Source organism: Coregonus clupeaformis, chromosome 31 (assembly GCF_020615455.1).
Source record: "Coregonus clupeaformis isolate EN_2021a chromosome 31, ASM2061545v1, whole genome shotgun sequence".
NCBI classification, from domain to species: Eukaryota; Metazoa; Chordata; class Actinopteri; order Salmoniformes; family Salmonidae; genus Coregonus; species Coregonus clupeaformis.
In genome coordinates this window covers 21,698,669-21,711,877 of record NC_059222.1, presented here as the reverse complement: position 1 = coordinate 21,711,877, position 13,209 = coordinate 21,698,669, and the positions used below count along the sequence as shown (strand labels likewise).

Here is a 13,209-nt window from a genome sequence, read left to right as displayed (position 1 = left end):
AATTCCGATTGTAAAACGTCTTCTCTTTTTAGTCATATCTACTGTACAGTAGATGGCTACTTTGGCTTGAAAGTGTGGTGGGTGGTGTGGACCCCATAACATTATTTTACATGTTGAAGTATTTGGCAGTAACGTTACTGTATTTCACATTTCCCTGAATTCCATAAAAGCTAGCTAGTTTAGTTTCATTTGAGCATTCATGGCAAAACAAGAATAAAGCATTTGCTGCTAATCCGTTATTTAATGATAGCGGTATAGCTAGTATCAAAAGAGAAACAGTAGGCTACCTCAAATTATCTGAATTACACAGTGAAGTTGACTATTCTTGCCGTCTCTTTTAGCTGAGTTTGTCATCTGCCTTGCTGAAAAGCAACCAACATTTGATGGCTTCAAATCACTGTTGCTGAAAAATGGAGCAGACTTCACAGTAAGTGTGATGTAGCTGTTTGATATGTTTAAAATTAGCCCCGCCAATCAATACACTTTCTGATTTTGAATCCACTTTCACTCTTTCATAGGATTCTCTCATCAGCAATTTGCTCAGACTTATTCAAACTATGCGGCCATCAAAAGCATCTACCAGCAAAGGTTAGTTGATCATATACTGTATATAACCCTGGTTAGTGTTGAATGCAGCTGATATCTTACATTCAAATATGATTTATACAATGCTGGTATACAATTTGACATACTCTATGTGATTATTTAAACTGTTTCAAAATGACATGCTGAATCTCTTAATTTTCTGGTGGTAGTCTCAGAGCCTGTGGTCAAACAGAAGAGTGAGAAGGACAAACTGAAGGAGATGTTTCCTGGATTGTGCAGGCCAGACAATCCAGCTCCCGTAAGTTTCTCAGAAATGAGTACATACACAGTGGCTAGACAAGGCACTGCTATTATATCCCACTCCCCACACACAGCATATGGTTGTCAGTAGACCAATGCTCTCTAACAACACCCACAGGTTCCGCTAGAAGACGATGATGTGAAGGTAGCAGATGCCGCCATGAAAGAATTGGAGATGTTCATGCCCAGTGTCAGTGGAACAAACTCAACTAGCAGGTAAGGACATTTAGATAATTCACAGGGTTTGCAAGAAAGTTTTACTGGTGCACTATGAATAGCAAAACCCTGAATTGGATGAAAAATAGGTCTTATCTATTAGGGCAACTTAATTTATATGGCTCTTGTTTTAGGTTGGACAACAAACGGCAGCGCAGCAGAAGTCGGAGCCAAGACAGAGACCGGAAGAGACGCTCACGCTCTCCGTCTTGCGACCACGAGAGGGACTTCAAACGCGGTCGAAAACGCGTTTCCCGCTGGAGTGACCGCAGTCCTAGCCCCTCCAGGGATCGAGACATTGAGGTTGGTTCTGACCGCTTTAAGGACAAACACGTGGACCGGCCCCCACCAGAAGAACCTGCTGTTGGGGACATCTTCAACGGCAAAGTCACCAGCATCCTGCAGTTTGGCTGCTTTGTGCAGCTGGAGGGACTGAGGTCAGTAAAGAGAATTGGAAAATATCGAAAGCATGTATCCAACACGTTCTGTCTCTGTAGGTGAGCCAATGTTTTGAAAAACCAATGTTGAAAGCCTTTTTTGTTTTTCATTGTAGGAAACGCTGGGAGGGCTTGGTCCACGTCTCTGAGCTACGCAAAGAGGGACGTGTTGCCAATGTGGCTGATGTGGTCCAGAAAGGTCAAAGGGTCAAGATCAAGGTGCTGTCCTTCACTGGCTCCAAGACCAGTCTCAGCATGAAGGTAAGACAGCAACACAGAGCAGGAATGAACTCAAAGCCTAATGCCCTTTGGTAAGCATTGAAGACATGAAGCTAAATTAAATTATAATTGAAACTAATACTCTGCTCTTGGTTGCCAGGATGTAGACCAGGAAACTGGGGAGGACCTGAACCCCAACAGGAGGAGGAACCAGGGCCCTGATGGTGGGGAGGAGAAAATCATGAGGAACCCCGACCGCCCAACTGACCTCAACCTGGGCCACGCCCCTGAGTTGGAGGATGACACACTGGAGCGCAAGAGACTGACCAAGATATCAGACCTTGAGAAGTGGGAGATCAACCAGGTACAGTACCAGTCAAAAGTTTGAACACACCTACTCATTCAAGGGTTTTTCTTTATTTTTACTATTTTCTACATTGTAGAATAATAGTGAAGACATCAAAACTATGACATAACACATATGGAATCATGTAGTAACCAAAAAAGTGTTAAAGAAATCTAAATATATTTTAGATTCTTCAAAGTAGCCACCCTTTGCCTTGATGACAGCTTTCCACACTCTTGGCATTCTTTCAACCAGCTTCACCTGGAATGCTTTTCCAACAGTCTTGAAGGAGTTCCCACATGCTGAGCACTTGTTGGCTGCTTTTCCTTCACTCTGCGGTCCAACTCATCCCAAACCATCTCAATTGGGTTGAGGTCGGGGGATTGTGGAGGCCAGGTCATCTGATGCAGCACTCCATCACTCTCCTTCTTGGTCAAATAGCCCTTACACAGCCTGGAGGTGTGTTGGGTCATTGTCCTGTTGAAAAACAAATGATAGTCCCACTAAGCGCAAACCAGATGGGATGGCGTACCGCTGCAGAATGCTGTGGTAGCCATGCTGGTTAAGTGTGCCTTCAATTCTAAATAAATCACAGACAGTGTCACCAGCAAAGCACAACCACACCACCTCCTCTGTGCTTCACGGTGAGAACCACACATGCGGAGATCATCCGTTCACCTACTCTGCGTCTCACAAAGACACGGCGGTTGGAACCAAAAATCTCAACTTTGGACTCATCAGACCAAAGGACAGATTTCCACCGGTTTAATGTCCATTGCTCATGTTTCTTGGCCCAAGCAAGTCTCTTCTTCTTATTGGTGTCCTTTAGTAATGGTTTATTTGCAGCAATTCGACCATGAAGGCCTGATTCACACAGTCTCCTCTGAACAGTTGATGTTGAGATGTGTCTGTTACTTGAACTCTGTGAAGCACTTATTTGGGCTGCAATTTCTGAGGCTGGTAACTCTAATGAACTTATCCTCTGCACCAGAGGTAACTCTGGGTCTTCCTTTCCTGTGGCGGTCCTCATGAGAGCCAGTTTCATCATAGCGCTTGATGGTTTTTGCGAATGCACTTGAAGAAACGTTCAAAGTTCTTGACATTTTTCGGATTGACTGACCTTCATGTCTTAAAGTAATGATGAACTGTCGTTTCTCTTTACTTATTTGAGCTGTTCTTGCCATAATATGAACTTGGTCTTTTACCAAATAGGGCTACCTTCTGTATACCAACCCTACCTTGTCACAACACAACTGATTGGCTCAAATGCATTAAGAAGGAAATAAATTCCACATATTAACTTTTAAGAAGGCACACCTGTTGTGCATTCCAGGTGACTACCTCATGAAGCTGGTTGAGAGAATGCCAAGAGTGTGCAAAGCTGTCATCAAAGCAAAGGGTGGCTACTTTGAAGAATCTCAAATATAAAATATATTTTGATTTGTTTAACACTTTTTTGGTTACTACATGATTCCATATGTGTTATTTCATAGTTTTGATGTCTTCACTATTATTCTACAATGTAGAAAATAGTAAAAATAAAGAAAAACCCTGGAATGAGTAGGTGCGTCCAAACCTTTGACTGGTACTGTATGTGTACACATGTAGGGTTCATCAAGACATCTTGGCTCATTTTATTCCTGTGATGTTGATCTGTGGTCCTCTGTAGCTCAATTGGTAGAGCATGGCGCTTGTAACGCCAGGGTAGTGGGTTCGATCCCCGGGACCACCCATACCTAAAAATGTATGCACGCATGACTGCAAGTCGCTTTGGATAAAAGCGTCTGCTAAATGGCTTATTATTATTATTATTATTTCATGGTCTTTTTCCTGTCCTCAGATGATTGCTGCTAATGTTCTTTCTAAAGAGGAGTTCCCTGACTTTGACGAGGAGACCGGTATCCTCCCAAAAATTGATGATGAAGAAGGTAAAATATGAGCATGTTTTTTTTGTTGCAGTGATCTACTGAAAGCATTAGGGGTGTAATGATTTATCGATACAGATCGGAATCCGGTTCAAATGTTTAAGATGCATCGGTCAGCGACCCCAAACCGATCCAAATGTAGCATGAATCGGTCAGAAAATCTATTCAAAGTTACAACCGCCGGTTCGCTAACGTTTTTACTCATTTTACTTTCTTTCTACCTTATGAAAACACTTCTCATCTTTTGGGGTGTGTCCCCAAACTGTGTACGTTTTTGACAAACTCCCTAGTCCCTGCCGGTGACCAGCATACCCATAACATGATGCTGCCACCACAATAATTGTAAATACAGAAGATCAACAACATTGCATTCACTCCACATTACTGGCTTGTAAGAAACATGTAAAAGAAGGAATCCTGTGTTAAAAAAATACACTTAAAATCCCCCATTCTGTTTCCAATAAGGCCGTTAAGTAATACTTAGTGCTTAACGATTAACTAAAATGTCAGTTATTTTGTGGCTTTGAAACAACTAAATGACCGACGTCGGTTCAATTATTTGAATTCCATTTTGTTCGCGGTTTTTCTGTGAGCTCAATGCGCGCATTGCAAAGTGTTTATAAACCCAGAGGCGCAACATCGTGAGACCTCCAGGAAAGCTTGTGAAGCAGACCAAGAAGTCCAGCCTGGGATTTGGGGTTTGACAAGTCAATGAGAGAAGTGAAATATTCCTCCTTAGTTGTTGATTTTCTCGAAATATTAAGGCAGAACCTAGATTCGAGCCAAAGTCTTAAGTAGATGAACATGTTTTTACTCCAACCCCGTGAAAGTGACAAACTGACACGTTTTCAATTCCGTCAAAAACAACTTTATATCGAAGGAGTGCCTTTGATTTGACGGCCTGCACATGCGCAGTTAGGCGAGACCCGATGTCATGTTTCTACGCATGAGGGGATATAGAGAACAGCTGTTGCTTCGCAAGGTATCTCTACCTGAAAATACGTGATCTAAGTGATTGATAGTTGGTATTCAGCAGTCATAAAAGTATGCCTTATTTACTTTTGAAGAACTACAAAATAGTGATTTTGTCAGACAGCATAGGCAGCAGCTCTATAGAGATGAGACGACTTGGAATTAAATTATTAAGTCATCAAATAAAACAAATGTAATATACACAACTTCAATATTTTATTAAAGTAATGTGAATCAATTATGGTCAATAAGTGATCAGCAGTAATGGGCAGTCACTACCATTATGGGACTTATATTAATTGTTTTATTCTGTGTTACAGCATTCAACCCAAATGATCGAAATCGAAAACCGTGATTATATTTTTATAATCACACCGACCTCAAAAAGCACTAATCGCTCAGCACTAGTAATACTGCAAGACAACACTGCAAAGAAATTAAAATGTTTGCCAAAATTAAAGATTTGGGTCAAATACAATACAACACAACACAGAATGAAACCCTCTGTATTTTTAAGTATTGTAGAGGCAGCATTATGTTATGGGTATGCTTGTCACCGGCAGGGACTTAGGAGTTTTTCAGGATCAAAAGAAATATGAAAGCTCAGGTAAAAAGTTAGAGGAGAACTCACCTCAGTCTTCTGAAAACCTAACCCTGGGATAGTTATATTTTTCACCGGGACAATTACACACATTTTAATGCCAAAAACACACTAGAATGGCTTTTCAAGAGGTGTTGAGTGGTCCAGTCGCAGTCCTGACATCAATTTCCTTGAAAATCAGAGAATGTTTGAATATTGCTGTCCATCAATTATTCCCTACCAAATTTACTGCTTGAGCAATTTTGACAAAAGCAATGGATAATCAGTTCCTTCAGAAATAGTGCCTAAATTCTAAATCGATTATTTTTTTCAAGTGAATTTTTTTTATTTATTTTTTAAATATCCCATTTACACCCCAGTGGCGGTTGGTGCCGTTTAAGATGAGGGAGGATGATTTATTTTTGGGGCGCATGGCCTTATTTGTATTAGAGCATATTGGATGACTGTCATTCATATTCCATTCACCCAGCTCAATGTAACTTCGATTGGTTTAGGTTATTACATGATACTCACATTTTTCCTATACCCATCATGAGGTTGCTACAACCTAGCCTATGAATGAACATTTACAACGTAGATACATAGGTCGAGAGAAACATTTGAGTAGCCTAATCAAAGTGACAGACAGTGACATGTTCAATACCGCCTTGCTCACTCTTGACTGCATCTAGCTGATCTAGGGTGTAATCAGTAGCCCAACAGTTGCAATTGAGAGAAATTTGACAAATTCAGGTATGTTTATCCCCATTTTGCCAGTTTGCTTCCATTTAAGAAACTTTTTTCAACAGAATTGGCAGAATGAATACACCCCTGATCACACGCAAACACAGTTCACTTTCATACCAGCCACATACAAACAGCATGATAACTTTGCTCGTTAATTCCTTCTTGCATCTACACGCTCTCCTCTCACCTTTTCCCTTCGCTTGTGGGCTTCAGTGCACAACACATCAGCTTTCTGTGACCATGCGAAAAAACCTTGCCAAACCTTCATATCATAACCGCTACACACATCCTACATCGTTGTCACTATATTAGCTAACGTCAGTCAACATTGCTACTAGAACTAACGTGTTAGTAAACCTGCTACAATCATGCAGTACATTGTACAGTTAGCATGCAGTTTAGCAGTTACTCCGGCAGGCCCCGGTGGCAATAAATTAATAAAACCAAAAGCTTACCTTGGATAGCCATAGCCAGATAGCTAACATGGCATCCCTTTCTGTTTGAGCCAGGTGTTTGGGTAGGCTAAACTAGCTAGCTGCGTTCGCTAGCTAACTAATTGAAAGTGAAATAAAAAATTACAACAAAATATAGCTAGCTCTCTCTCTCTTGCTTCTCCTTCATTTTTGAAGAAATTAATTTATTCAAAACTTTTCAACTATTGTCTTTCTCTCTCTTTGAGTCAACTACTCACCACATTTTGTACTGTAGACCTTCATTGCAAAACAGTGTGTTTTAATCAATTATTTGGTCACGTGAATATATTTAGTATACTTTTATCTGGAAAGGATAACCTTTTTAACGTTTACTATTTTTATTTTTATGAAATTCACTGAGGAGGATGGTCCTCCCCTTTCTCCTCTGAGGAGCCTCCACTGATTCACACCCCTGAGTCAATACATTGTAGAAGCACCTTTGGCAGAGATTACAGCTGTGAGTCTTTCTGGGTAAGTCTCTAAGAGCTTTCCACACCTGGATTGTGTAACATTTGCCGATTTTTATTATTTTCTAAATTCTTCAAGCTCTGTCAAATTGGTTGTTGATCAATTCTAGACAACCATTTTCAAGTCTTGCCATAGATCTTCAAGCAAATTTAAGTCAAAACTGTAACTCGGCCACTCAGGAACATTCACTGTCTTCTTGGTAAGCAACTCCAGTGTAGATTTGACCTTGTGTTTTAGGGTATTGTCCTGCTGAAAGGTGAATTCATCTTCCAGTGTCTGGTGGAAAGCAGACTGAACCAGATTTTCCTTTAGTATTTTGTCTGTGCTTAGCTCTATTCTGTTTCTTTTTTTATCTTGAAAAAAACTCCCTAGTCCTTAATGATTACAAGCATACCAATAACATGATGCAGACACCACTATGCTTGAAAATATGGAGAGTGGTACTCTGTAATGTGTTGTATTGGATTTGCCCCAAACATAACACTTTGTAATCAGGACAAAAAGTTATTTGCATTGCCACATTTTTTGCAGTATTACTTTAATGCCTTGTTGCAAACAGGATGCATGTTTTGGAATATTTTTTATTCTGTACAGGCTTCCTTTTAACTCTGTCATTTAGGTTAGTATTGTGGCGTAACTACAATGTTACGCCACAATACAAAAAAAATTGTTGATCCATCCACAGTTTTCTTCTATCACAGCCATTAAACTCTGTAACTGTTTTAAAGTCACCATTGGCCTCATGAAATCACTGAGCGGTTTCCTTCTACTCCGGCAACATAGTTATTTATTTTATTTATTTAACCTTTATTTAACTAGGCAAGTCAGTTAAGAACAAATTCTTATTTATAATGACAGCCTACCAAAAGGCAAAAGGCCTCCTGCGGGGACGGGGGCTGGGATTAAACATACTAATATAGGACAAAACACACATCACGACAAGAGAGACACCACAACACTACATAAAGAGAGACTTAAGTCAACAACATAGCATTGCACCAACACATGACAACACAGCATGGCAGCAGCACCACATGACAACAACATGGCAGCAGCACAACATGGTAACAGCACAAGACATGGTACAAACATTATTGGGCACAGACAACAGCACAAAGGCAAGAAGTTAGAGACAACAATACATCACGCGGAGTAGCCACAACTGTCAGTAAGAGTGTCCATGATTTGAGTATTTGAATGAAGAGGTGGTGATGAAACTGTCAAGTTTGAGTGTTTTTTGCAGCTCGTTCTAGTCGCTAGCTGCAGTGAACTGAAAAGAGGAGCAACCCAGGGATGTGTGTGCTTTGGGGACCTTTAACAGAATGTGACTGGCAGAGCGGGTGTTGTATGTGGAGGATGAGGGCTGCAGTAGGTATCTCAGATAGGGGGGAGTGAGGCCTAAGAGGTTTTTATAAATTAGCATCAACCAGTGGGTCTTGCGACGGGGTATACAGAGATGACCAGTTTACAGAGGAGTATAGAGTGCAGTGATGTGTCCAATAAGGAGCATTGGTGGCTAATCTGATGGCCGAATGGTAAAGAACATCTAGCCGCTTGAGAGCACCCTTACCTGCCGATCTATAAATTACGTGTCCGTAATCTAGCATGGGTAGGATGGTCAACTGAATCAGGGTTAGGTTGGCAGCTGGGGTGAAAGAGGAGTGATTACGATAGAGGAAACCAAGTCTAGATTGAACCTTAGCCTGCAGCTTTGATATGTGCTGAGAGAAGGACACTGTACCATCTAGCCATACTCCCAAGTACTTGTATGAGGTGACTACCTCACGCTCCAAACCCTCAGAGGTAGTAATCACGCCGGTGGGGAGAAAGGCGTTCTTCTTCCCAAACCACATAACCTTTGTTTTGGAGGTGTTCAGAACAAGGTTAAGGCAGAGAAAGCTTATTGGACACTAAGAAAACTTTGCTGTAGAGCGTTTAACACAAAATCCGGGGAGGGGCCAGCTGAGTATAAGACTGTATCATCTGCATATAAATGGATGAGAGAGCTTCCTACTGCCTGAGCTATGTTGTTGATGTATATTGAGAAGAGCGTGGGGCCTAGGATCGAGCCTTGGGGTACTCCCTTTGTGACAGGCAGTGGTAGTTTGCAAACCATGCCAAAGACCCCTCAAAAGACACTAATACTCCTTAGCCGGCCCACAAGAATGGAATGGTCTACCGTATCAAAGGCTTTGGCCAAGTCAATAAAAATAGCAGCACAACATTGCATAGAATCAAGGGCAATGGTGACATCATTTAGGACCTTTAAGGCTGCAGTGACACATCCATAACCTGAGCGGAAACCAGATTGCATACCAGAGAGAACACTATAGACATCAAGAAAGCCAGTCAGTTGATTATTGACAAGTTTTTCCAATACTTTTGATTAACAGGGCAAAATAGAAATTGGCCTATAACAGTTAGGATCAGCTTGATCTCCCCCTTTAAATAAAGGATGCACCGTGGCTGCTTTCCAAGCAATGGGAACCTCCCCAGAGAGGAGAGACAGGTTAAAAAGGTCAGAGATAGGCTTGGCGATGATAGGGGCTGCAACCTTAAAGAAGAGAGGATCTAAACCATCTGACCCAGATGGTTTTTGGGGTCAAGTTTAAGGAGCTCCTTCAGCACCTCAGACTCAGTGACCGCCTGCAGGGAGAAACTTTGTAGCGGGGCAGGGGGAAAAGAGGGAGGGGCATCGGGGCTAGTCGCATTAGAAGGGGTGGGAGATAAGGAAATGTTGGACGGGCAATGAAGCATGGCTGAGTCCAATAGGAATCCTGACTTAATGAAGTGGTGATTTAAAGAGCTCAGTCATGTGCTCCTTATCAGTAACAACCACATCATCAACATTAAGGGACATGGAAATGGGAGGAGGGTTTATTCTCCAGGTCTTTAACCGTTTTCCAGAGTTAGGAAGGACACCTGTATCTTTGTTGTGACTGGGTGTATTGATACACCATCCAAAGTGTAATTAATAACTTCACCATGTTCAAAGGGATATTCAATGTCTGCTTTTTTATGTTTTACCCATCTACCAATCGGTGCCCTTCTTTGCGAGGCATTGGAAAACCTCCCTGGTCTTTGTGGTTGAATCTGTGTTTGAAATTCACTGCTCGACTGAGGGACCTTACAGATAATTGTATGTGTGGGGTACAGAGATGAGGTAGTCATTCAAAAATCATGTTAAACACTATTATTGCACACGAAGTTCATGCTACTTATTGTGACTTGTTAAGCAAAAGTTTACTCCTGAACTTATTTAAGCTTGCCATGACAAAGGGGTTGAATACTTATTTACTCAAGATATTTCAGCTTTTCATTTTTAATTAATTTGTAAAAATGTCTCTAAACATAATTCCACTTTGACATTATGGGGTATTGTCTGTAGGCCAGTGAAAAAAAATCAAAATGTAATCAACTTAAAATTCAGGCTGTAACACAACAAAATGTGGGAAAAGTCAAGGGGTGTGAATACTTTCTGTTGCCCTAAGTTGGTAGAATATTATTCAAATTATTCACAGCTGTAATGGCTGCCAAAAGTGGCTCCACCAAGTATTAACTCTGGGTTGTGAAAACATATGCAATCAAAACGTTTTAATTTTTTAGGTTCTATAACTTTTCTTTAACTTTGAAAATGAGTAGATTGTGTAGATTGTTAAGGGAAAAAAGCTAATGAAATCCCTTTTTAGATTACATTTTAAGACAGCAGAATGTGAAGACTGTGCAAAGGAAGTAGACTTTCACTAGCGACTGTAACTGCATATTACAGTCATTGATCTACAAGTCATTGCATGCCGAGCAACCTCAATACCTATCAGTAGCCCTATAACAACTTTGCGCAGAGTGCACACTGTCCAACGAAAGGTAGGCCTATCTCTGCTACCTGCTGATTGGGGTTTTGATTTGATTTCGATTGCTCAGGTTCACCATCAGAAATAGCTTTTTGTAGTTTTGCCTTAAATGGGGCAATCTGCAGTTGCTTCATCCATTTTTGGACTTCTGAATTAATGAAATGTACCCATTGATTCTTGAAGAATATAACTTATGAATGGCTCATGAGCTAAGTTCAACTGTTGTACCCCATCAGAACCCAAAATATAAGCTTGAAAACAAAGTAAGCGTAAACAAACACTATATAGCCTCAAAGCAAGATTAAAACTATAGGTTCGATATCATGGATGGTCAGTCCTTGCATCCAATGCTCTGTCCATGAATTTGAGTAGTTACATTTCTCCAGCTCTATCCCTCATCTTTTTACTGAAACGGGTGGGGAAAACGCTTTATTGTTTCAACTGCTGATTACCACTTGAAACAGTCAGTGTATACGGTCATCTTTACATGAATAGGCAAAGTTGGTAGCTAATTTAATAAAAAGGACAGCAATCATTTTTGCAAGCCCAACTGCATTGTTGGAGCAGGAGGAAAAGAGAACCTCACTCCGTAAAACATTTACTTGAAATGTTCAACTTCAAGAACATATTTCAGCTTTTTGGTATAAGAACCGTGTTGGTTTCACCTTAAGGTTATGGTTAGACGTACCTCTGTCCTCACTACTACCTGTTACATTCTAAGACTGGGTCTTCTCTCTGAGTCAGGGAACATACCATTCTGTATGCAGCCACAGCCATGCTGCATTCTCATACAGGCTTCCACAGATAACCCATAACATACCCACGCACACACCTAAGTTCTCATCAACTGTGAAATCAAGTCTCCATTGTATGGGTAGAATGGGTTAATTTAGTAAAATTGCTACAATTTAGTTGATAAAAGGCGCTTGTAACGCCAAGGTAGTGGGTTCGATCCCCGGGACCACCCATACACAAAAAAAATGTATGCACGCATGACTGTAAGTCGCTTTGGATAAAAGCGTCTGCTAAATGGCATATTATTATTATTATTAACCTTGTCAATGTTCTTTGTGGCTTCAGAATGCAGGTGATTGACTGAGAATTATACCTGCAGTGATATTATGCTTAAAAGAACATTAGATTGATACATTATAATATATTTGAAGTGGCAGAGAATATTTCTTTTGTTGCTATGGATGAATAGAATCAGCAACCAATGAAACAACCTGGGTTGTATTCATTAGTCGCTCACCGTAGCAAAAGGTTTTGCACCGGGAACCATTTACTCTAAACTGAAAATGTTTTGCCATGTTTGTCACATTTTCTCATCTCCCCACTGCCCAGTAAGCTCTATTTGCTCATACTATAAAGCACAACTTTGGCTATATCGTTAAGCTTATAGGGCAACGGACACGTTCAGGACTAATTCACATAAATTCAACAGTCAAGTCTCCATTGTATGGATGGAATGGTTTACATTAGTAAAATTGCTACACTTTAGACGATACAAGGGAATTGTATCGCCTGACTTTTACCTGCTGTGATCTTTGTGGCATAAGAATGCAGGTGATTGACTGCAAATTATACTAACCTGCAGTGCCATTATGCTGGAAAGAACATTACATTGATTCATGACGATATTTGCCCACCATTTAGTGGCGGAGGGAAAGAATTGACATGAATGTCTTCATGTAATAAATGTTAGTGCATCGAATCCAATCGTATCGCATCAATTTCCTCCTCTAATCAAACCGAATCACACCGAATTGTTTCAAACTAAAACGTATATTTTCTGTATCGTATTGGAGCTCATGTATCTAGATGTGTATCGAATCATCTTTGAAAGGGAAGATGCACACCCCTAGTAAGCATACATTGACTGCAGTGTACTAAGTGCTCATTTTCTTTCATTCAGACCAGGACCTGGAGATAGAGCTGGTGGAGGATGAGCCTCCGTTCCTGAGAGGACACACTAAACAGAGTATGGACATGAGCCCTGTCAAGATTGTTAAGGTATGTTTTATTTTCCTCTGCACCACCCTACTTTCACCCTACCTTTTAGACCGAACTGTTTTATCCTGTCCCATGTAATGTGAACAAATGCCTTTCTCTCGGTTTCCCTCTGTCAG

The 13,209-nt window shown here is 40.7% G+C and overlaps 1 protein-coding gene across 2 annotated transcripts in view; it reads left to right on the top strand.

Annotated features, from left to right (window-relative positions):
• LOC121547291 (ATP-dependent RNA helicase DHX8) overlaps nucleotides 1-13,209 on the top strand; it is a 28,539-nt gene that overhangs the window by 344 nt on the left and 14,986 nt on the right. Inside the window, exons 2-10 of one of the 2 annotated variants that reach the window (XM_041858471.2) lie at nucleotides 342-427; nucleotides 519-588; nucleotides 756-844; nucleotides 965-1,062; nucleotides 1,197-1,499; nucleotides 1,616-1,760; nucleotides 1,879-2,082; nucleotides 3,905-3,992; nucleotides 12,996-13,093. In XM_041858471.2, the coding sequence (XP_041714405.1) occupies nucleotides 342-427; nucleotides 519-588; nucleotides 756-844; nucleotides 965-1,062; nucleotides 1,197-1,499; nucleotides 1,616-1,760; nucleotides 1,879-2,082; nucleotides 3,905-3,992; nucleotides 12,996-13,093 (1,181 nt within the window). Of the gene's footprint in view, nucleotides 1-341; nucleotides 428-518; nucleotides 589-755; nucleotides 845-964; nucleotides 1,063-1,196; nucleotides 1,500-1,615; nucleotides 1,761-1,878; nucleotides 2,083-3,904; nucleotides 3,993-7,191; nucleotides 7,233-12,995; nucleotides 13,094-13,209 lie in introns of those variants that run through there. The other variant, XM_041858472.2, reaches the window with a different exon arrangement.